Raw genomic sequence first — 24,361 nt, forward strand, 5'->3', positions numbered from 1 at the left:
TGTACTATAGTCAGTGTCTCAGGATTTTCTAATGAAAATTAAATGATAATTTAACAGCCTTTCCCTGAAGAGACAGGTGAAATCAGTAATCACTGTGTGTAAATCATGTGATTTAAGGCAGTTTAAAATACATAATCTCTATATATATATTCATATTCTCATGTTATACAGAAATGGAGTTTATGGAAATGTAAAGTCTTGAGAAAACTATAAACTTTTTACATTTTACAACCTCAAACTGCATTTTGGGAATTTAAGAACCAGTTCAAAGTAGTGTAAAAATGTGAGGTGGAAGAAAGTTTTTTTGGTTTTAAAAGGTATTTACAAATGAACATCTGAACATTTAGGGGTGCGTTTATATTTAGCAATGTGACTTAATGCATCCCTACAGTAAGACGCTTCCATCACCGTGCTTCACCCTAAGGAGTATCAGATTAAACTTGAACAAAAAGTTACGTTTTTTTTTTTTTTTTGATGGTAGATTTAATTAATTGGTATTCAATACCTGGGATATATTGTTATGATCTTTATGCCATCTTCTTTAATCTTTGTAATGGGCTTTGATCACTAATGTTTGCTATTAAACCTCTATACCCATCAGAGAACAGGTGAATTTATACAAATGGTGCTGAAAACATATGCGCACCACTATTGTTGAACATTTTAAAAACCATGTTTCAATATCTTCCATTTCAGTTATCTGCTACTTTTAGTCATCAAATACAAATCTAAAAGAGTATAATTAAGCAAGCGGCTTCTACAGAACAAATTTGTAAAAGATTAGGGGTGCGACTACGTCATTGTGTGTTCTGTATATTAGGGCAGAAACAATTGGATTAATCGTTTTTTTAAATAATCGTCAACTAATGTAGTAATCAAATCATCATAAGCAGCAATGTAGACTCTCAAAGCATGCCTTCAGCCGAGAGAGCGATCATTATACCAAAAATTGTAAAAAATAAAATAAAATTTGCATTTAGGATAAAAAAAAAAATTTGTGTGTCATTATGCTCTATCCATAACTCTGCAAGTGGAAAAGTTTTAGTTTCACCTGGTTTAATTTCATGAAAAGTTTTCTTAATGGAGCCTTTGGTGTTCTGATTGTTAATCAATTAATAAACAATAAAAAAAATTGACGGATTAATTGATTTGCAAAATAATATTTGCAGCCCAGCTGTATATATTTAAATATTACAAAACATTATGTGTTTGTCTGTAAAAACTTCTAAAATGCTTCCCAAATTATACTGTTCATGCAGAGAAATAAAGAATAAATAATTAGAATACGCAAAACAAAAACACACACACAGGATATTAAGACATCTCTTTAATATAAGGCAAAGAAAGAAGTCATATTTTACAAAAAGATTATACAGAAACCTCAATTATCAAACTAGTTTTATACTGCAGGTATATATTTTTTTTACCCCCCCCCCATATGAAAACATCCATTAAGCCAAATATTATAAAGTGCATTCTGATTTGGGTTTTTTTTTTTTTTTTATCATCAAGGCAAAGCCATTGCCATTTATGTTAGTGAATATAACAGAGCTCTTAGGTACTGTAAGATTGATTAATTACATCATCTTCTTTTCCCCTTTCAAGCACTTTTCAAGCTCCAAATCAAGTCAGTTAAAGTGAGTTCACAATGTAGGAAAAGTCAGAATAAACATTTGTGTTCCCTTGCTATGCAACGTGAAATAAAAATAATTAAAAAGGATCCAGAAGTCGGGGCTCAGCAGCTTTCCCCTACGGAGCGGTCAGTTCTTCCCTCTGCGATTGGGGGTGGAGAAAAAAAAAAAAAAAGGTCAGGCAGCGTTATTTATTTTAAGAATTAAGTGGTAACAGCTTAAACACAAAAAACAAACAAAAAAAATAGATCACCCAAAATGCGATTTTAAACCATATTGATCAATGCATACATTGCAGACAGGCAGAAAATTGTAGCAAAACCCAACCACAAATCCATAATCCATGCAATAGCTCTTCCACGCTAACTGCAAGCAACAGCATGCCAAAGGTTAAAGGAAAATGTTAACTTAATAATCATTATTCCTGTTGACGGAAAAGGATAAATGCAGGGATAAAAGTAAAAAAAAATAATACACACAAAAAGCAGAAATTAAGAGATGAAGTTAAAAATAATTTTTTTTTTCCAGGGCCACGACTTTTAATACAAGCCTGCATCAAAGTGTGGCTTCAAAGTTTTTCAGATTTGTTTGTTGTCATGTGGAGACCCCTGCTGGTCAGTTGGTGCAAAGCACTTTGCTGTTCCACATGGTAGATTTACTCTATTAGATGTACGAAAACTATTTAGACTTTCAGCAGGACACTGACCCTGGAAATCAGGAGTTAGCAAGAGGTTAAATAAAAGAAGAAAAAAAGAAATGCTTATGAGAGACAGATGATTATGCGTCACGGTAAGCAACACTAATGACAGGAAATATGCAAAGGAAGGGGTCTGTGTTTGGTGGGGGGGGGGGGGGGGGGGGCACACCTGGCAGCAAAGGTTCCCTGGGTGAATCCAAAACCTGGTGAAAATTAATCAAAGTCAAAATCATATCTTTCTCCTGCTGCTCCTGCTCCCCTCACTCCGACAGACAGAGAAACACATTTTAACGCAGTTTAACAGCTAAACTATAAACCTCACCCTGCTGGGATCAGCATTTTAAAAAGTTGACCTAATTCTTTTGTCAGACCTGAAATTTAGCTTTTTGAGAAACTTTATAGAAATCTATTCATAGATCATAAACTTAGCTATAAAATAGACTAAAATGATTAGAATCACTGTACGAGTAATGCTGCAGTAGTTACCCGGATGTTTCCACAGCAGAGAACCATGAAGTGTGAGTCATCATCACTGAAAGACGTAGAATAATACTACTCTATAGTTCCTTTCAGCCAAAAAAATGGCGTCCCATAAAAATAGCCCAAAGATTTCAGAAATATAGAGTGACTGCAGCTTTATGGAGGTTTAGCTTCTACTGTTTGGCTAAAGCAAACATGGATGGATAACGGAGCATGCAGAGAGCTTGCAGTAGAAAAGGTTTGGCTCGTAGGTATGCAGCACCTTCATAAAGACAAATAGTTAAGCGGAACAGACTAACAAACCGTTGGCTGCTGGTATGGTTTGCAGATAAAGCATATTGGTTTCCTGTGTTTCTGTTTAGAAGCACCTGAATATCCTGAGTGGTAGCAGTGGCCATACAGCGCCTCACATAAGCACTATTACTTTTCATCATTTGTCACATTGAAAAGGAGAACTTTAGGCCGGCTTACTGAGATTTTGTGAACAAAAACACTTGATAAATAAAATAATTATTGATCTCACATTGGAGGAATTCACTCTGCATTTAACCCATCCCCTTGGGGAGCAGTGGGATGCCATTTGCGGCGCACAGGGAGCAGTGTGGGGTTAAGGGTCTTACACAGGGACCCAGAGTGGCAGCCCGAGGGAGTGGGGCTCGAACTCAGACCCATAGGATTCCAAGCGCTATGCCCTAACCACTAGGCCGTCACTCCCCTACCAACTCCTTGAGTAAAGAGAAAGAAAAAAGACACACCGATTTATAATGTTGAAAAGAAAAACTTGAAATGAGATATTTGTAATTAAATTCAGCCCCTTTTGGATATTTCTCCAACTTCTTCCATAAAAATCTAATTTATTAGCTGCATTACTAACAGCAGTGAAGACAATAGAATCCTCCACCTGAGTTCTGGAGCTCTGCAGCTCCTCCAAAGTTTTGTAAGTCATCAGTTGTGCTTTACTCTTCCATTCCACGACTGTCTAAAAATTCTCCTTTCAAATTGGTTTTGGTGAGGTAGGGACTGATGTCAGATCCTGATCTGGGGCACGCTGATAGAGCTGCTTATTGTCGTATGTCATAAGCGTATGACTTATGAGATAAAACAGCCTCAATTCATCTTCCTGTTCCCTCATTTCACCTCAGTAGGAGCTTTTCATCTCTCAGTTTAAATCAGTTTAAATCCAAACTCAAACCACACTAATTAGTAAAGTAGCCTTTAGTGTTTTAAAAGGTGCTCTTAAATAACATGCATTATTACTATAAGCGATTTGGTGTCTTAAATCAACGTGCATGCATTTAATTTTTTAAAAATGAAAAGCCAAAGATGATTAATTCAATGTTGCATAGTTTGGCATTGAATAGTCTTATATATAACTTTACAAAGCTTGCACAGTGAGAGGAAGGGCAAGTTCTGCAGGCATTGGTTACGTTATTTTATTGAGGGTATCAGAGAAAAGGTGGGTGAATGAGATTCTGAAATTAATTAAATGTATTCAAGTTTCTTTTAAACAATGCATCATTTTCCTTCCATACTTAAGATGCATGGTTATGACATCTCCGTATCACAACATTTCTGAAGGATGAACAAAGTCCCAGACCTCTGACGGCCCCCCCAAAAAAAACAAAAAAAAAACAGATTTTATATAATACTAATAATTGAACTTTATTGATCTCACACTGGAGAAATTTACTCTCTGCATTTAACCCATCCCCTTGAGGAGCAGTGGGCTTCCGTTGTGCGGCGCCCAGGGAGCAGTGTGGGATTAAGGGTCTTTGCTCAGGAGACCCACAGTGGCAGCCTGTGGGGATCGAACTGGGTACTTGCAACCATCTTAGAGCACAAGCGCACTGCTCTAATTACTAGGCCAGGGGCCGGCAACCCAAACTGGTCAAAGAGCCATATTGGACGAAAAAAACAAATCTGTCTGGAGCCACAAAAATATAAAAGTCTTATATACAGGTGCTGGTCATAAAATTAGAATATCATGAAAAAGTAGATTGATTTCAGTAATTCCATTTAAAAAGTGAAACTTGTATATTATATTCATACATTACATACAAACTCATATATTTCAGATGTTTATTTTGTTTAATTTTGATGATTACAAATGACAACAAATGAAAATCTCAAATTCATCATATCAGAAAAATAGAATATTACTGAAGACCAATAAAAACAAAGGATTTATAGAAATGTTGGCCAACTGAAAAGTATGAGCATGTACAGCACTCAGTATTTAGTTGGGCCTCCTTTGGCCTGTATTACTGCAGCAATGCGGCGTGGCATGGAGTCGATCAGTCTGTGGCACTGCTCAGGTGTTATGATAGCCCAGGTTGCTCTAATAGTGGCTTTTAGCTCTTTTGAATTGTTGGGTCTGGTGTATTGCATCTTCTTCTTCACAATACCCCATAGATTTTCTATGGGGTTAAGGTCAGGAGAGTTTGCTGGCCAATTAAGAACAGGGATACCATGGTCCTTCAACCAGGTACTGGTAGCTTTGGCACTGTGTGCAGGTGCCAAGTCCTGTTGGAAAATGAAATCTGCATCTCCAAAAAGTTGGTCAGCTGCAGGAAGCATGAAGTGCTCTAAAACTTCCTGGTATGTGGCTGCGTTGACCCTGGACCTCAGAAAACACAATGGACCAACACCAGCAGATGACATGGCACCCCAAACCATCACTGACTGTGGAAACTTTACACTGGACTTCAAGCAACGTGGATGAAGTGCCTCTCTTCTTTTCCTCCAGACTCTGGGACCTTGATTTCCAAAGGAAATGCAAAATTTACTTTCATCAGAGAACATGACTTTGGACCACTCACCAGCAGTCCAGTCCTGTTTCTCTTTAGCCCAGGCAAGACGCTTCTGACGCTGTCTGTGGTTCAAGAGTGGCTTGACACAAGGAATGCGACAGCAGAAACCCATGTCTTTCATACGTCTGTGTGTGGTGGTTCTTGAAGCACTCACTCCAGCTGCAGTCCACTCTTTGTGAATCTCCCCCACATTTTTGAATGGGTTTTGTTTCACAATCCTCTCCAGGGTGCGGTTATCTCTCTTGCTTGTACACTTTTTTCGACCACATCTTTTCCTTCCCTTCGCCTCTCTATTAATGTGCTTGGACACTGAGCTCTGTGAACAGCCAGCCTCTTTAGCGATGACCTTTTGTGTCTTGCCCTCCTTGTGCAAGGTGTCGATGGTCGTCTTTTGGACAACTGTCAAGTCAGCAGTCTTCCCCATGATTGTGTAGCCTATAGAACTAGACTGAAAGACCATTTAAAGGCTTTTGCAGGTGGTTTGAGTTAATTAGCTGATTAGAGTGTGGCACCAGGGGCCATCAATTTTGAACCTTTTCACAATATTCTAATTTTCTGATATGATGAATTTGAGATTTTCATTTGTTGTCATTTGTAATCATCAAAATTAAACAAAATAAACATCTGAAATATATGAGTTTGTATGTAATGTATGAATATAATATACAAGTTTCACTTTTTAAATGGAATTACTGAAATCAATCTACTTTTTCATGATATTCTAATTTTATGACCAGCACCTGTAAGCCTTGCATGGCAACACGGGCTCTAAGTGTATTATCCCACTATAGAAAAGGACTATGTGGCTTATATATATATAGTAAGCATTCATGATTAAATGTTTATCCTGGAGCAAATGTCACATAGCAAGATGAGGAGAGGGAGGAGCAGTGAACGCTCTCACCGCGCGCCACTTCACTGTGTAGTTTAGGTTTTGTTGCATTAATGAAATTATAAAAACAACATAAAGGAATCTTTCTATGGTGGACGTGTTTCTGTTGGGAGGAGTTGATTGAGTCATGAGGAACCAAGCAGGAACTGACATCCATCAGAGCAGAGCTCTCTAACCCCGAAATCCCACATCCTTTACCACCAGCTTTCCTTGGTGTTATTTTCATTTTGAGCAATTGGGGGGAAAAAATTGAAAAAAAATTCACATACTTGCATCAGAGCGCTACCTGTTTGATCTGTGGACGACCTTTTTCATGCTTGAAACAAAACTAGCAGCAGTAGTGGAGTTTGGAGATGCAATCCATTTCTTAAATCTATCTTTGCTTTTCTCTAATTTATCCAGAAGTTCTGCAATCGCATTATTTTTTATTATTTCACGCATTCTCGTGCAAAAGCAAAAATGCAGGCAATCCTTCTGCAATGATAATGAAAGCAAATTATTTTGTCCATTCTTCATTGAATCCACTGTTCTCTTCAGGTATCTTCGTTTTTTTTCCCCCTTTGGGATCCATGGACAAAGACACCCCTGCCGCTTCCTTAGCCTAGCAGCGCGCCGCGCTTAGACATGTGTTGCAGGCTTTGACTGATTCTCACTGATCGCTATGGCTATGATGCATGAGATACATGTTTACATGTATTGTTTAAATTTATTTATTATACAAATGTTTACAGCATTGGAAAACATATTGAATGTCTGATTGACCTCCTGCACACCCTATTAAAATAAGCAAACCAAAAAAATCTATTTTTCATAGATTTTTTAAAAAGTTCCCGACCCCTGTACTAGGCCGACACTTCCCAATATATTTAGTAAAAGTTGCTGCGCTGTGCAGATGAGCTGCCAAAGGGGCCACTTTGTCATGATGGTGGCGCTCTGCCTCATATTGCCCCTCCCTGATCTGAGAAAGTGGGTGTTCGTTTACAAAGCAGGCGCAGCGCGGTGCTTCCTGGAGACAGGCTTCTTGCATAGATATTCACCAACCGCTCATTTTTATAGATCGGAAATGCTGCAGCTCAGAGAGCACTCAGAGATGGATGAATCAAGCAAAACGCTACTCTGTGCATGATTTTGATGAAGAAACTTAATTATAACATAGTTCATTTCCATTTATTTTGCATGAAACTGGCTCTTTAACTATTTATCTTGGTCTAACACATGAAATAATAGCAGCATGGTAACATGTGGGGTATTACACTTTCATCAGTATAAAAACACCAATTATGCAACCAATTCCCTTTCTGCTCTTCTCACCTCATAGGTTGTTCCTGTCCAAAAATGCTTCATCTCTCCTCTGCACCCTGCAACAACGGCCGAAGTTATCAAAGTGAAAGGCACCAAGTAGAGCAGGGCTGGCTGGCCCATCCCTGACAGCAGCATCACCGCAAAGGTCAGCACCATCCCAAGGAGATAGGCTGCAATGGAGGAAGGAGGGTGGACATAAAAACATGAGAAAAAAAGAACAGACACCTTTAATTTAAGCAGTAAACCTGGAGAAGGAAAATTACCAATGCAGCAGCTGATGAAGTAGATCTTCCTCCTGCTGTTGATCCAGACATCAAACCTGCTGCAATAGGCCACCAGGAGACCTGTTGGTTAAAATCAAAATGAGAGATTGAGTTAAGGAATTAATCTGTGATTTCTAGAAGAACAAAGAAAGCAGTAACATTGAGTTCAAATTTAGCTCAATTATCCCCATTTCTTCCACTTCAAAAAGCTGGAAGCAAAAAGCTTCTGGGGCGCATTTAGCGATCTTTCAAAACCTTAAAACCTCAATCTTTTCAAGATGGTAAACCATGGAGTTTGTTTTCCTTGCCGCTTCTGTGTACTAAGACAGAATAGAGACCTATGTCGGTTACTAATGGCATTCAGGTTGGATAAATGCGACCTGGCCGTTCACACACAGGTCGCATTTGAAAAAAATCTGATTGGTATCGGATCCAGGACCACATAGCCAAGGGGCCTGGGTCGCATTGGAAAAAAATCGGATCTGTGTTGTTCAGACTGTCATGAAAAGATCAGATCCACTTTGAGGGTGGGCAAAAAAAACAAAAAAAAAAACAATCGGATTTGGGTAACTTCAGGCTGTGGTGTGAAAGTAGCCAGAGAAATCTCACCTGGAACGATGATATCTCCATAACCGAGGATAGAGAACTGCATCCCACACAGGTTCTGAGCCCAAGCAGAGAACCGCGGGACACGCATCACCACAGGTATCTGCAAACATCACAAGGCTTTTCTTAAATGTTAAAGTAGCCGTTTGGATGGAGGTAAACAAAGTGGTGATGCCTTTATGACTGCGATAGCCTCAGGTCACATGGGTTGATACTTTTGCCCAGGAAATCAGAGTCAAAAAACTCCTTTAACAACCACTGTCATTAGCTCAGTAACTTTGATGAAAGAATTTAGTGATGGCATAGTGATAAAGAAAATACTAGAATATACTGAGGTAGCCAAACAGGGAAAATATCCAATTCTAAACTCATCCCTCATTCTTGCATCATCAATCATACTGAAATGATAAAAAGCCTCTTAGACTAAAGGACTCCAGGCCTCCATTTTTCCCCAGTGAACTCAGGATGCAGCATAACAAACGGACAGAAGAAAGGAAGTGGATGGGTAACAAGTCAAGTCTTACTTTCTCAGAAGGAGCCTGGGGTTCAGCAGGGATCGCCACCATGTTACCTTGTGTCTAAGACAGAGCCCACCCAACCCCAGCGCACAGTTAGTAGATCCGTCTGCTGTTCCCTCAGGGCAATAACAACAGCCTGCATGGTTAGAAAGCTGCTAACAGTTCCACAGGGGCTTATTACTCGAGAGCTGCTGCACCCCTGAGCTACAAACATCGGCACATCTCTTTATACTTTTTATATTTTCAGCTAAGGAGGATTGACTATTTAGAAAAACAAAACAAAACAAAAAAAGCATAACTTTAAGTCATTTCTCCGAGCCAAAACACAGCTGCATCTCAAAAGATTAGAAAATAATCATTAAAAAGTTAATTTATTTCAGCGATTTTACACATTTTAAACATTTTGTTTTTATAAGACTTCCTGCTGCAGGCCTTATGAAAGCCTGACATTCTGAATAGATTTTTTTTTATTTGCGATTTGCTCAAGATAACAAGTTATCCCTGTTTGTGATCCATTTTCCAGCACATTTTTTTCCTTCCACTGAACTTTCCTATTACATAACACCTTATGAACTGCAGCTTTTCTTTAGATATGACCTTTTCTGGCACCAGTGGCTGTTTACAGGGCAGGAATAAAAACAATAGCATAGAGCAGATTATCACCTAAATTTAAGATTAACAATCTAGTTTTATTGGATCTATGTAATAAAAACAATACTCCACTTTTAGCATTCGAACTGAGAGTCTTACTTTTTGAATTCAATTAAACATTTTGTCGTTATTGTAATTTTGCTCAGGAAATCAGTACTTAAAGTGACTAGAGAAAAAATTTGAAATGTTAATTATTAAGAATTGTAATTTCATGCCGGGAATCGTTGCTTTTATTTATGGGAGTCAGTCAAGATAACAAATACATTACTGAGGAATTAATTAACTTAGTTTCACTTCCACATTTGGGTAAAAAAAAATAAAAAATATTAAACGGAACAGCCCGATCAGATTTGCTGCCATGAGCCGTTTCCAGCAGTGATCACATATTAGGAAGTCTCTCTGCCACAAACCCCTGGTGAAGGTAAACTTCTCCAAAGTGCCCTTGTTTCCCCAAATCTAACAAAATATGACACGAATCACCATATGTGGGCGTTCAATAGTTCAGCAGTATGAAATGTTTCAGTCACTGAGTTAGAATAAGCTTTCGATTGATTTTCTCAAATTAACTAAATTAAAAAAAGAAATTATTTTTTAATTTGAGGCAGTGAAACTGAACAATATCCGCTATGATTTCAAAGGTTTCGCTGCTTCTGTATGAAACTATAGAAATGAAACTGGACAAGTCAGGGATTTCCCCAATATTTGGACAGAAGTTTAGAAATACATTTAAATATAGCACCATAATATAAGGCAGAGAAAGGAACTTACCTTCTCCCCTGCTGCATCAGGGCCCAGAGCTACCTGCACCATGATGCTAACTCCATTCTGTTGAGAAAAAAACAAAACAATGCAGGATATTTAACTTCAACTTCTCATTGCTTTATGAAAGGATCCAAAAAAGAAGACCAGGCCACAGACCAATGTTTATTTATACAATGTTTTCAAAAGTACAGAAAAATGGATGTTTTTCAAATGTTCAGTTAATGTCAAAAATAATTTCTAACAATTTTTTTTAATAAATAAAAAGAAAAAAACTTTCAAAATAAATAGGACTGATTTAAAAAGAGAAGAAAAACTGAAATGATTTTCTACGAACCTTTGTAAAGAAAGGAGTTATGAACACAAAGAAGACGTCATAAAGAAGGAGGAGGCTCAGCAGGATCACACAGATCTGTCAGAAAAACACACATTAATGTGGATTAATTAAAAACAGATTCCAGATCAGAGAAATTATTAAAAAACCAATATAATTCACTTTACAGAATGATAAAACGTGAAAAAGATTTCAAACCTGCTAAATTACAATGAGCTGCCCCAGACAAAAGTGACTAAACAAACAAATATAAAGCCAATATAAGGCTGAGTCCATATACCTTGAAATTGGAGAGTGTGATGGTCTTCATGAAGTTCAGGCAAAAAGCAAAGCCAAGCAGGTTCTGCAGGATCCAGATCCAACTATGAGGATAAAACAGTTTTTTTTTTTTTAAATCAGATGTGGACCAAGTATCAGCTGCTGACAGTAATTGGCTGATTTTAATATTGACAAGATGAGCAGCTTAGATTTTTATAGTAGGAGTAAAGATACTAAAGATGAAGTCAGAGGAAGCAAAGTGTGAGAAGCTTCTGTATTCTCCAAAGAGGGAACCAGCGGTTCAGTCAGGCTGCTTGATGTCCAGCAGGTGACAGAAAGCTGAATGTCCAGGAGCCATGTCAACATGCTTTATACTTTTAAAGTTAAAAACAAAAACACTGGTTTAGATAACCCTACAAAACATGATTGGTTAACGATCCAACCTGCAGGAGTAATCCTGAACTTTTCCATTTCAAATTTACAAACTACTGTGACTTTAGAAAATTATTCACCTATAAAACAAAACATTGTTAAGCTTTAGTTGATACAGATGGAAAAAGCTCCGTAACTTTTGGCTGTTTAAAAAACAACTTATGCTGAACATTTAACTGTTGAGACAACATTTCTAATCTATATAGAAAATAGAAAACTAATCAGAAAGATACAGCGTGTCTGACTAGTGCATTTCCAGTTTATCCAAACCCGCTCTTAGAGAAAACTTCAATTCACACTTTGAACAGTAAATATATTATAAGCGAGGGTGGGGGTTTCATTTTGCAAAAAGCCGGTAAAGTTTGCAGGAAATAATCCCAATCAGTATCTATGAATAAACCCAGAATTGATACGGTCCTGCAATAAAGCATCTGCTGAACTGATGTGTTTCTTTTTCAGATTTAATTCTGCTCCTCTGTAAAAAAGCTCCTCTGCAGAAAGAAAAGTAAAACAAAACAGAAACTGTGTGGTGATGCGTTTTGTTTGACATGCCAGTACCTGTCCTCATTTCTGTAGACTCCCCAGACCACAGCGACGCTAATGCACACCCCAGCCAGCAGGATGGATCTCACTGAGAAGCTCTTGTTTCGGACAGAAAAACTGGAAACAAACACACATCGAGGATACAGAGTCTATCAAACAGCTTCTAATCTAGAATCACACAGACACACACAAGCTGAAAGTCAAAAATAAGAGCTGTGTGAAACCTCCCACAATGTAAACACATGACCTCTTTAGATCTTCTTATGGTAATTAATTAACAACGAGCTTGATTTGAAAATATTATTCATACTTGTCGTCTTCCTGTCGTGACCAGAGACTCCCCTCTGCCCAGACACACTCCTCTGGATCATGTGGAAGGGCCTGTCACTACCCGATCCGTACCGTAAGCACGATCCATAGTGAACACGACCCATAGTGAGCACGACCCGTATCGGAAGCACGACCCGTATCGGAAGCACGACCAGTAGTGAGCAGGATCCCTATCGGAAGCACGATCCATTGTGAGCACGATCCGTACCATCGGCTCATTTGCGCTTGTGCAAACAGATATTCATCCAGGTCGCAAAAGATAATGTAATCATGGTACCAAAAGTACTTATTTTTATCCTTAAATGACTAAAGAATGCTAATGCACATCTTTAAAACATTTTTTATGAATTTTCTCAGACAATGCTTTTTAAATTTTCCCCGTTAAACTGCTTGCTTATCTTTTTTTTTTTAACCATTTATCATTATAGATGATAAATGACACTACATACCATAAGGGTAAAATGATAGGAAAAAAAATTAAACTCAAAAAGACTAGATTTATGTTTTAATCCAAAGCCGAAAAAATTAGCTCCAGGAAGCAGTGTAGGATCCCATTTCCGGCACAGACGAGTTTTTTTTTTATAAATTAAAATTGAGGGTGACCCGGATGTATATGCCCTGAATGTACAGATAGTGCCTCCGGGAATAATCGGGTCTCCCCGTCTCTCTGGGGGATAGCCACTTGTATCCCAGCTCCTCAGGGAGGATTACATTCACTCCTGAAGCTCTACCAGCATAGAGTTTAGCGACCGCCCCAGAGACTTCAGCTAAGGTGATGAACAAATCCAGCCCAGATACCGCAGCCTCTGCTTCCAGCAGGTAACGGCGGTTGTTTTCGTCAACAGTTACAACGATAAAAATCATTTCATAGACGCTCCTTTTTTTCATGACGATAACATAAACTGACGAGTTAAACATGGATCATTGTTGTCGACTTTGTTGACTAGTCATGGGTTTGAGTTTTCATCAACGAGACGAGACTTAATAAAAATTAGCGGGTGGTCAGTCAGACGTTTAAAATGCATCATTGTGCTGTAATCAGCAAAGCAATATCAGCCGTGTAGCTGTGTCTTGTTTGCTTCTGCCGCCCACCTGCAGCATGTGCAACGCTGCAGAAGCAGCACAGATCATAGCAGCAGAGACAGAGTCTGAGAAAATAACCCAGAATGCTCCGGTACTGCGGGCTGAACTCTGGCTAATTCTGCTCTGATCTCCCATCTGTGCTTTGACTGAAATGCATCTTTGTGTGCGGAGCTCGGAGTCTGCGCTTTACGCTCCACTCTGATGGTTCGCTCTCAGCAGTTTGGCTCTTCCATCACTACTTAATAAACCCTGTGGCTGATCATCCTCTGCCAAGCGTAAAAATCCCTTTGTCTAACTATTACGATTTGATTTCTTTCAGCTCACAAGAGGTGATACTAACTATTCTTTAATTTCTACCAAAAGGAATCCATAAATTATATCCAAAGAAAATATTTAATTGCATTCTGTTTACTTCTGGATAAAGAGCCAGCTGAAAAGGTACATAGATCTTTTAATATTTTTTCTCAATCTGCTTGTTTCTATTTAAATATAATGTAAATGTTTCCTTGTATTGTCATTAAAACATTTCCTCTGTTTCCTTTAAATATTTAAACATTTTAATGAGCATACTCATTCAATTTAGTTCTGGATCGCCATGGCATTACAAGGCAATTGTGGAGGATCTCTCTGTATTTTTTAACTTTATAAAAACCCTGTGAATTTAAATCTACTTTGACCCCTGAGCAGCAGTAACTGAGGGGTAAATTCTCAGAAATAAAACCAAAATTACCAAATTAGAAAGAAGAATGTTTTTTTCTTAACTTTTTTTTTTTAATCAATGAAGATTTTATCGATCTGTGTGTAATGCATAATTCATAGTAGATCAGGAAGTGTTTGCTTTGGGATGGAGACCTTATATGTCTAAAACTATTCCTTTATTTTACAACCAATAAAATGATTTGTTGAACTAGATCTGCTATTTTCACAACTTTTGTGAGACACTTTTTTTGGGGGACACTAACCGAATACGCGGAGCTACGAGAGTTATTTTTTGGACGCCTTATTTTTTGTATTTTTTTTGGGGGGGGGACGAAATTTTTTCTAAACACTTGTTCTTTTCAGGACTTGGACAATACGGGATTAATTTGATCGGTTTGTTTTGAACTTAATAATAATCAGGTGTAGAGACAATATGAGTTTTTGTATTAAATTATGCCCGGGGCGGCGGAGGCGTCAATTGCCTGACGTGTTTTTTTTTTCCTTTGCTAAAGCTGAAACTTAATAACAAAACCCCCAAAAGACCCCCTTTGTGTCTGTGTAATATTAGCTTTAAAGGTGTTACACTTTTAAAAGAAATACCCCAGTTGTTCAGTGTTATCTCAACAATGCTGCTGACAATTTGCTCATATTTCAACAAATCAGCTGCTCCCTTTTAAATAGAGTGATGCTCCTACCTTAAAGTGCCGCAGCCTATTTTATCCAGCACCGCATCCAGGCAGCTGAACAGTGCAGAGGCAGAAGCAAAGCAGAAGATGGCGATAATGATGTAAACTATAAAAAAGAAAAAACAAATGATCCCAACATTAAAACAGAAACTTGTATCAGAGTGATCTCTCTCTGCTCAACTCACCCAGAATATTATAGAAGAAGTACATGAGCACCAACATCCCGCACATCAAGATGACAAAGATCAAAACGCTGAGGGGGGAGTACAGGAACAGCCTGTTGCTGTCCGCCTTGTTTTCTCCATCTCCTCCTCCGCCTGCGGCGCAACTATTCAGTCGGTCCCTGATGGAAAAAGGCAACAAGTTTGAGCTTTAGATGTGATTGAGAATAGGTGAATTATAATGCAGGAGGAGGGCAGTGGACACAATCCTTGCTGATCAGTAAAAAAAACACAAAAGTTAACTTAAATATCAAGAATAAACAACTTATTTACTTAAAAAAGTAGTTTCTGTGTCTTTACTGAGAAAAAATATCATTTTTGCAGTCCTGCTCCTAATGGAGAACTGAAAGTATAAAGGCTAGTTTATGCTTTTATACATCTACTTAAAGAAGACGCACTGAACATTGCCGACCCGTTTGCATTATTTCATACACTATATCAGAGGTAAACAATTAAAAATCAGCGGGGTCCAAATAAAGAAAGACAACAACCAGTAAATGTCCGGAGACATTTTTAACTATAATCTGTTTATTTAAACATAATTTAACACTGAAATAAAATTAGGTGTTTAAAAATCCATGTTATACATTAAATTTTTAAATAAAAAAATGGAAAAACATTTTTTAATAGATTTTGATTTTAAAATCTAAAGTGTTTTTTGAAGTAGAGAGCAATAATCATTCAGTTTGGTATATAGACAATTTCCTGATTTACATATTTTATAAAACACCTGAAATTACAGTTTGTTATTTTCTTTCTTTTCTATGGCTTAATGAGAGCAGTGGGCTTCAGGATGCCCTGCAAGGCTTTCTCAAGCCATTCCAGGCTCATTCATGAGCTTATATATTCCCAAAATCTAAGACTGTTTGTTTAAATGATTGGATGCAAACTGTTAGTACTTCGACAAACCAGGATGCAGATTTCTCATCTCGATCAAAATACATATTTTATAATAAGAGGCTTAAAATTTTCATCAAATCCAGTTAAAACGCCAAAGAGCAACTCTTACAACTTCAAAAGAAAATTCTCATCTCAGGCCTGGATGAAGACATGCTGAATTTGAAAGCAGAGAACAACTACAGTTCATACAAACCATGGATGATCTTAGTTATCCCTGTTACAAGTGCTGAGCTTTACAAGTAAGAATTTTTAGGATTAAGGCTGAAACAATTAATCAGATTAATTGATTATTGAAATAATTGTCAAATAATTTAGTAATTAATTGTTAACAAGAGTATAGACTCTAAAACATGCCTTTAACTGATAGAGAAACCTACTTTTAAGATAAAAAAGAAAAAGGTTTCATCTGACTATATACTCTATCAGAACTCCTTAAGTGGAAAAGTTTTAGTTTCACCTGGTTTAATTCTGTAAAAAACTTCTTTAAGGAACCTTTTGATAACTGACTATAAAAAAGAATAATCAACAGATTAATTGGCAAAGTAATTCCTATTTAGGGTGAAGCTCTGTTAGCTACCAGCTCTCACCGTTCACATGCTCCACTCCAGTAGCCACCCAAAGCCACTGTTACAATGGAAATCAGCAGCATGATGGCGATGTTGGGATCAATCTTAGAATACGGCGGTGCAAACAACTTCACCTGCATTCCTTCACCAAACACCTGAGGGTTAAAAAAAAAAAAGAAGTGTGTAGAGAGGCTTTTATAAACCGGTTGTTGATCAGGAAAAACTCCTGGTGCATCGGAAATACCAGTTTAGATCAGGATCCCCATTTTAAAAACAAAAACATGAGCCATATTACTTTAACATCACAAAAGCCTGATGCGTCAACAAGTTTGAACAGATCCAATAATGAGCAGAAATAAAAAGTGAAGCTGTCTTACCTGCCTGGCAGCCAGGAAGTCTCTGTACCTCATGAGAGCCAGAGGAATGTGGACCTTTCCATACTCAGACTCATTAGCTGACGGAGTGAACTGCGAAGCAGAAGAGTCGGTACACACAAGGCTGTCATACATTCACTTGGTTGGAGGGAAATAATATCAGACACATCTGCTGAGTTTGAATCCAGGGGCGTTCTTCAAAGGCCAGAATTGTCAGCCAATTACATCATAGCGCGGCGATGTGGGCTATTCGGATTGGAAGATTCCTCGTTATACGGCCGACAAATGCATCCTTCTTTTTTTGTTATGAAGGACAAGTCCGCTGTATCCTACGTAGCCTTGAGTATCCCATGATTCATTGCGAGTCCATGCAAGCCGGCTGCTCCACGCTCAGAGGAAAAAGGGAAATGGAGCCGAACAATGGTGATCCTAATGCAGTTTATTATAATACTTGTATGTAAATAGTTCTGTCTGAAATTAATGAAAATAGTTGTGAAAATGAAAATGGTTACTGAGTCAGATATATGGCGGGTAAAGTTTGATATATCTAATGGTTTTATCTGTCCCAGTGTAAATGGGTTTGGCTGTAATTTAAGGACAGATATCTGTGCACTGTGGGGAATACAAATCTGATATTCGTGACGATGGTTCTGCTGCTGAAGCTCCTCAAAAATGTAATTAGCACCCAGAACAGTATTGAGAAGTTTGGCATCCATTCTTTGCCTGCTTCGTATGTTAACTGGTTGCTAGGCAACAGAGCGTACAGGCGGTGAACAGCAGAGAAGGCTGGACCTATTTGAATCCACAGCAAGAACTCCTCTGGACTCTTTATTTTCAGTTCAGATAGACTGGGTCCTTGGAGGACGCAGCCTCAGAAATCGAATACACCCATCATCTGTTCAGATTCAGAGCTCAAACTGCACCAATCTCTTTATCCCTGCCAGATTATCTACTGTTTTACAAAGAGGTTTCCCTCTTTAGATAAACCTCCATCAGTATATGTTAAACAGATGCTTTAAAGCAGAAGCATCTGGAGCATCTGAAGTACAGTGGAGGGGGCATAGGCTCTGGGCCTGTGACTCTAAGGAAGTATCAAACCAATGAACAGAATTGAGCTGGATTTTTTTTTTCCACCATAAAAAAATAAAGTAATCTTAATGTCCTACCATTGTTGTGTTGGTGGCGATGAGCAAAGCTTTAGCACCGAGGCTCTGGGCAACAAGAGCCTTCTGGCTGAAATCACACTCGCCCCTCATCACCACCAACGCTTTGTCCTTCACCACATCTGGACGGACTCCTGAGGCGTCGCACAGCAGGGTGGAGGTCAGGTTCACCAACGGGTATGCCGTCTAAAAGACCACAACACATAGACAGTATGAGGGGAAAAGCGCGGCTGTGGTTTCCAGAACTGCTTCGAGGGGTGAGAACTTACAGACGTGTCGAGCGTCTCTGGGAGAGGAGTCCAGGACTGATTGTGGACGATGCAGTATTCCCTCTCTAAACTTCCATTTGAAATGTGCAAAACAGCCTCTTGGCAGCTTCCCTGTAGGGACAGAAATGCTTTAATTAGTATTTTCACCCAAATTCCCATTTTTAAAAAAAACCTGTCATTTCCAGCACCATCCTGGCTAAATGGGAGGAGATAAATAAACAAAAACAGCCTCAAAATAAAGTCATTTTTAATTCCATCTATTGAAGGAAAGTTTCCAAGTTTACTATTCGGTACAACTTGAAGAATATTCCTCTGAGTCCCCATCACAAGCAGTAAATGCAATCTATAATCCAGTCAGCATAAAAAATGCATAATTATATTTCTGATGCAAGTATCTAAACTTTATCTAGAGCCACTGCCGAGATCTCTTAAAGGAACATACCAATTACTTAAGGCTAATAAAGAAATTAAACGATCACCAACCTGTTGTTTGTAACATATCTTTCCCCCCTTAATCTAAACATGTAGACGGTAATGTTTCTGTTGGACTAAGCTGTTTGTGACTTGGATATTTAAGAGTTTAATCACTACCATTCTTAAACAACAACAGCTGCATTCTTGAAATCAAAAACTGGAATTTTCACTTTGATCTCATGCAAACAGCCAATGTCCTATCTGCAAGCTATGTACAAATATTACTCCGTTTTTTCTGCTTTTGAGTCTTTAGGAGGGCTCATTAAATCAAAAACCTTTAATAAAAAAAAAATAAATAAATAAAATAAACACTGCCATACTCTCTCTGCAGGAGAGGAAAACAAATGTCTGATGGGGATTTTTTTTTTTTTTTTTTTTTACATATAAACCAAAGTTTGTCTTTGAATTATAGGTAAAGCATTTTAGAAATCAAAAGCAATAAAATAAAGTCAATTGTAACAACAGAATTGTAACAGAAAGTGTTACTACAACTTGATTATTACTTTCACTTTAACCATCTTATTTTTATAAAAGGAAAGCTGCATATTTATTTTTAATTACCAACCAAAACAATTTAGAGGAGTTTGAGTTGTGACACAATTTTTTTGTTTTTTGTGGGGGCCTTTAATGTTTTCTAATGATTTCTTAAAATTATTAACCATTCATTTGAAACAATACTGTCAATTTGATCAATTAATTCATGTCTTCCTATGGGTTGTTTAAATAGGACCTTACATCTTTTTGCTTACAGGGGGGAGTGGGGGCTAGTGTTTAAGGCATTGACTTTGGAATCCTGAGGTTCTGAGTTCGAGCCCCACTCCCACAGACTGCCACTCTGGGTCCCTGAGCAAAAATCCTTAACCCCACACTGCCCCATGGACAGCACAATATGGCAGCCCTCTGCTACCCAAGGGGGATGGGTTAAATGCAGAGGGAAATTTCTCCAGTGTGAGATTAATAAAATTAAATTATATAAAAAAACTGCACTGTCTAAGCCACAGGTGTCAGACTGGTTCCAGAAAGGGCCATGTGGCTGCAGGTTTTCTTTCCAACCAAGCAACAACACACCAGACTCCAGTCATCTCATCAAGTGAGTCCAGTCTAAACATGATGACTTGATGAGATGACTGGAGTCTGTATATATATGTGTGTGTGCATAAAAATATAGTTATATGCAATTTTAACGTGCTACAAAATTAACATTTTCTGATTTATTGCAGTATTGCATTATTTCAAAAATGAAGTTTTCAGACAATGAGGTCAAGCAATATGTCAACACGATTAAGTATTCTCTTAATCAAAAGGCAACAAAAACTATAAATGTGTGTAAACAATTTAACATCTTTTTGTAAATTTGTACTTTCCCTAGCAACATGTGATGATGTAAATTTTCATTTTTGTTTTATGTTAAAACACCAGCAATGTTGGATACTGCACAGTGTCTTATTTTCACAAAGGAGACGAATGTTCATGTATTTATGTAAACTGTGAAATTGTTGAATAAAAAAAAATGAAGTTTTCAAGATATTTATGTTATCGTATTACAGATAAAATGTATATATTTCAATATACATTTCCAGATAGATTATAGATAGATATATTTATTTGAAGCCAGCTATAAATAAAACTTTGTTTCTAAGGAAGTGGTGGGGGAATCCCAGCATTATAAACCGAGCTTAAACTACTGATTAAGACGGCAGTTATTTGAAACCGGTGGGAAATTTAACTTGAAATGCTTCCCATTTGTGATCATATATATATATATATATGTAGAAATGTTTCCCAGTCAAAAAGCAACATGTTGAGCAGAAATAAAAAGTTTTCGGCATCAGTTTATTGCGGCTGACTCTCCGATAAACAAGAAAGCTAACAGCCCGGTTAGCACGATTAGCATCTTTTCTGATCCCTACATCCTGCTCGTTTTTATCACAGCTTTGCTAAATCACAACGGGCGACAATTTGACACCTGTGCTCAACTCACAGGGTGTGAGCTCCCAGCACGGTATGTGCCACCGTGTTTTCAACAACAAGCCGACCGAGCTCTTCAGACACTAGCTGCTACTTCTACCTACCAGCGATAGGATGACGGACAGCAGAGCGAAACCGAGAGCTCCTTTCGTCTCCATCTTCGTTTCCGCAGAGTTTTTAACTTCAAAATCAGTTCTTCTCTCTGTGGCACATGGTTATTTGTTAATGAAGCCGAATAGCTCGTATACTGACGGCTGTTGTCTCTGTCGCTGGTAACTTCCTGTATTGGCTCGTGTCATGTGAAACCCACACAGATTCTAGTTTCTGTTCCTCCAATAGACGCCCACGAGGTTCTTCTTCTTCATCTTTTGACGGTTTATGGCGGTTGGCAAACAGAAAGCGCATTACCGCCACCAACTGATTAGGAATTAAACAAGGAAAGAGGAAACAAGACTCACCCCTAGAAAACATAAATAAATAAAATAAATAAATATATTTTTCCGAACTGTTTAACTTAACCCAACATAATAAATACTTAATTACATTCGTTCTCATCATTTCTAATTTATTTGTTGTTAGAGATACGCTCTGTGTATGCACCCTGAAGCTCTATCCCTCCGGTTCTTTTCCTGAAAAGAGATCACTCAGGAAAAACTCTTTAATTAATATTTCATAGCTTATATGTATTAAATAACCAGGAGACATGACAACAGATTCTGATAGAAATTGTCATCATACTCAGATCAGATAAATTGCTTAGAATATACAGAAGGCGGCTGCTCACCTCTCAGGAAGTGGCCCCGATTAACAGTTAAAAAGGCATTTTATACATCTCCAGTCTGCCACATATATCATATTTTACATCATACATGTTAGCGGATGAGGACACCTGTATGGCCTTTTTAAAATATTACACTTCGTTCTTAGCTGAAGGACACCGCTCTCATTCCATTCCCAAATCTTTGCCTTATACAGAATGAAGATTTTAATTGTATATCCAGACAGAGAAACTGTCCTAATCAGTTCAGACACACAACAGGCAGCCAATACCAAGGTGTAATAAACTCACACATCTTTATAGTTATAGTCAGTCTGCCAGTTTCTGATGGTCCTACTGGTTTTCTCATCATGCTTGCAACTGTTTCCCAGTTTAAATCTCTAACTTCAAGATACTTTTCTGCAGCTTTCCCTGTTATTTAGATTTTTTCGGTTTTCCTTGTCATCTGAGCTCTACAATTGATCACTTCAACCATTTCATCCATTTCTTGTTCTTTTTAACCCTTTCACTTCTTTTACTTTTGCACCACTTATGTTTTCTACACCTACCAGATATTATAGACAATCATATTTTAGGCTCACTAAACTGGAAAGTAATTTTTTCCTGCAGTCTTTTACTCTTTTATTCTATTTTTCAATAGCACAAAAATGTAGTGTTACATCTAGATTCAAAGTGGCAAAACACCCAAAGAAATTACAAAGTGAGAAAACATCACAGGGATTCCGATTTATTTTTAATAAAATCTGACAATTGTGTCAAGCATTTGTTAAGCATTTGTTGTCCCCTCTTTTACTCTGATATATGGGCGATTCTAGGTTTAGGGATGTTTAGGGATGCTGAGCTCCCAGAGAGGTATCTGACCAGGGAATTCCTACAATTTCTAAATTTTTTAAAACTTTCTCAGTACCTTTTACCAATTACTAACTCCATCCCAATGCATTGTATCTATATCTGACAAGCAGGGTGGGATTTATCATTAGGCAGTACTAGGCTCCAGGGACTGGGGGCCCCATAAAACTTTTATTTTCCACAAATCTTTTTTGATACAACATTTAGTTAAAGATTGTGACTTTTTTGTTATTGTGAATAACTGTAACAGAACTGATGCAGAATTGTTTTAAAATTAATTAAGTTAATTGGTTTGTGAGTGTGAGTACTGTGGCTTATATGAAATTTAATTTTTTTTTGTAATAAAACATATTAAATCAAAGCTCAGAGGGCTTATTTTCTTTTGTTTTTAGGCTCCGGGAGGTTCACATTAGAAGAGTTTTTGTTAATAAACTCTTATATTTTCAAAGGAAGTTTTGGTGAATTTATTCCATATATTTTAAGGAATATCAGTTTTACTATCATTTGAGGTCCACTCACACTTTCATTTATTGTTTTATCACACAACCAGTAGGATTTGTGATCACCAAAAATATATGACAATAAGAATGTTATCTGATTAAATAACAAATTTACCATCCTTACTTGGATGGCCATTGAAAATATTAAAGTTGAATAACACACTGCTTAGTCCTTTTCAATAAAGGTTAAATTAGAATTTTGCCATCAAGGTTTTTATATCTTTGGTTTTTCAAACTCTTGCCAACATTATGTTTCGCTTTGGTTAATCTATTAAACTTCAAGCATCTGCAATTAGATACCTTTTTACCAAGGTAGCAGTGTTGGGTTTTTACTAATCCAAATAATCCTTTAACCGGACAGAGAACAGGGGAACAGGTCACAGCTCTAAACAGTGGCACATCGAACTCTCTGTCCTCAATTACCTAAAAGCCAGCCTTCTACCTCGTTTAAAAATGGAAACAGATGCTAGTGAACCTGATATGTTGGATTTATTGCTTTCACCTGACTGTCTTTCCATGGGAAGCTTTGAATGTAAGGAAAAGAAGAAACGGAAGTGGAGCTCTGCTGAAAACAGCCTCCTGTGCAGATGGTGCATTTTTATATATGCATGCTTTGTTCATTCTGCCTTGAAGATCACTCTGGTCCACTAAGGGGCATGATGTATTTTATTCATCCATTAGAAGAAAAGCAAAAAAAAAAAAAAAAAACAAGCATCTGATGAAGATAAAGACTCTAGAACAGCTCCTCAAAATGGTGGAACACAACAAACACAACATTTACTTTTCTACTCCTGACCTGAGCAGGAAATAGTTGGACTAGACTGTGAAAAATCTGACACAGGCTACAGAATAGATCAATTTACATCCATCAATTTTCCGTCATGCTTATCCCAGCCTGGGTCGCGAGGGGTGCTGGTGCCTAGCTCCAGCTGTCTAGGGGCGAGAGGCGGGGTACACCCTGAACAGGTCGCCAGTCCTTTGCAGGGCAACAAAGAGACAAACAGGACAAACAACCCATTCACACACACTCACACCTAAGGACAATTTAAAGAAGCCAATTAACCTAGCAGTCATGTTTTTGGATTGTGGGAGGAAGCCGGAGTACCTGGAGGGAACCCACACCTGCACAGAGAGAACATGGAAACTCCACGCAGAAAGAGGAATCAAACTGGAAACCTTCTTGCTTCAATGCAGCAGCACTACCCACTGTTCCACTGAGCAGCCTGATATATTTAGATACTATTAAAAAATGACAGATTGAAACAGCATAGCAGTGGTTTAATTAGCAGAGTGCATAATAATGCAGAAGTAAATTATTAAATTGC

General features: G+C 37.8%; 1 protein-coding gene across 3 annotated transcripts; it reads right to left on the bottom strand.

Moving 5' to 3' along the window:
* Positions 1-1,429: 1,429 nt before the first annotated feature.
* zgc:123258 (uncharacterized protein LOC641502 homolog) lies at positions 1,430-21,240 on the bottom strand. Of its 3 annotated transcripts, XM_038267730.1 has the most exons (17): positions 21,014-21,240; positions 18,468-18,578; positions 18,202-18,384; positions 17,039-17,128; positions 16,683-16,816; positions 15,160-15,317; positions 14,984-15,080; positions 12,192-12,293; positions 11,224-11,305; positions 10,947-11,021; positions 10,619-10,675; positions 9,206-9,259; positions 8,685-8,784; positions 8,076-8,156; positions 7,822-7,982; positions 2,498-2,531; positions 1,430-1,773 (listed from the first exon to the last, which is right to left on the bottom strand). In XM_038267730.1, the coding sequence occupies exons 1-17, from the start codon at positions 21,065-21,067 to the stop codon at positions 1,736-1,738; spliced, it is 1,611 nt and encodes a 536-aa protein (XP_038123658.1). In that variant the 5' UTR covers positions 21,068-21,240; the 3' UTR covers positions 1,430-1,735. The 3 variants fall into 3 exon arrangements, with proteins under 3 accessions (XP_038123658.1, XP_038123661.1, XP_038123659.1); XM_038267733.1 differs by lacking the exon at positions 9,206-9,259; XM_038267731.1 differs by lacking the exon at positions 2,498-2,531.
* Positions 21,241-24,361: the final 3,121 nt, after the last annotated feature.

Source organism: Cyprinodon tularosa, unplaced genomic scaffold (assembly GCF_016077235.1).
Source record: "Cyprinodon tularosa strain WSP-4 unplaced genomic scaffold, ASM1607723v1 ctg682, whole genome shotgun sequence".
In the NCBI taxonomy this organism is placed as follows: domain Eukaryota; kingdom Metazoa; phylum Chordata; class Actinopteri; order Cyprinodontiformes; family Cyprinodontidae; genus Cyprinodon; species Cyprinodon tularosa.

What these genes read in the sequence shown, in the direction of transcription:
- zgc:123258 (XM_038267730.1), bottom strand. Translation starts at nt 21,067, where the DNA reads ATGGAGACGAAAGGAGCTCTCGGTTTCGCTCTGCTGTCCGTCATCCTA. An exon ending in ATAGGCTGCGGCACTTTAAG is followed by an intron (nt 12,294 to 14,983) that starts GTAGGAGCATCA and finishes GTTTGTTTCCAG; the next exon opens with TTTTTCTGTCCGAAACAAGA. An exon ending in TGGAGATATCATCGTTCCAG is followed by an intron (nt 8,157 to 8,684) that starts GTGAGATTTCTC and finishes TTTAACCAACAG; the next exon opens with GTCTCCTGGTGGCCTATTGC.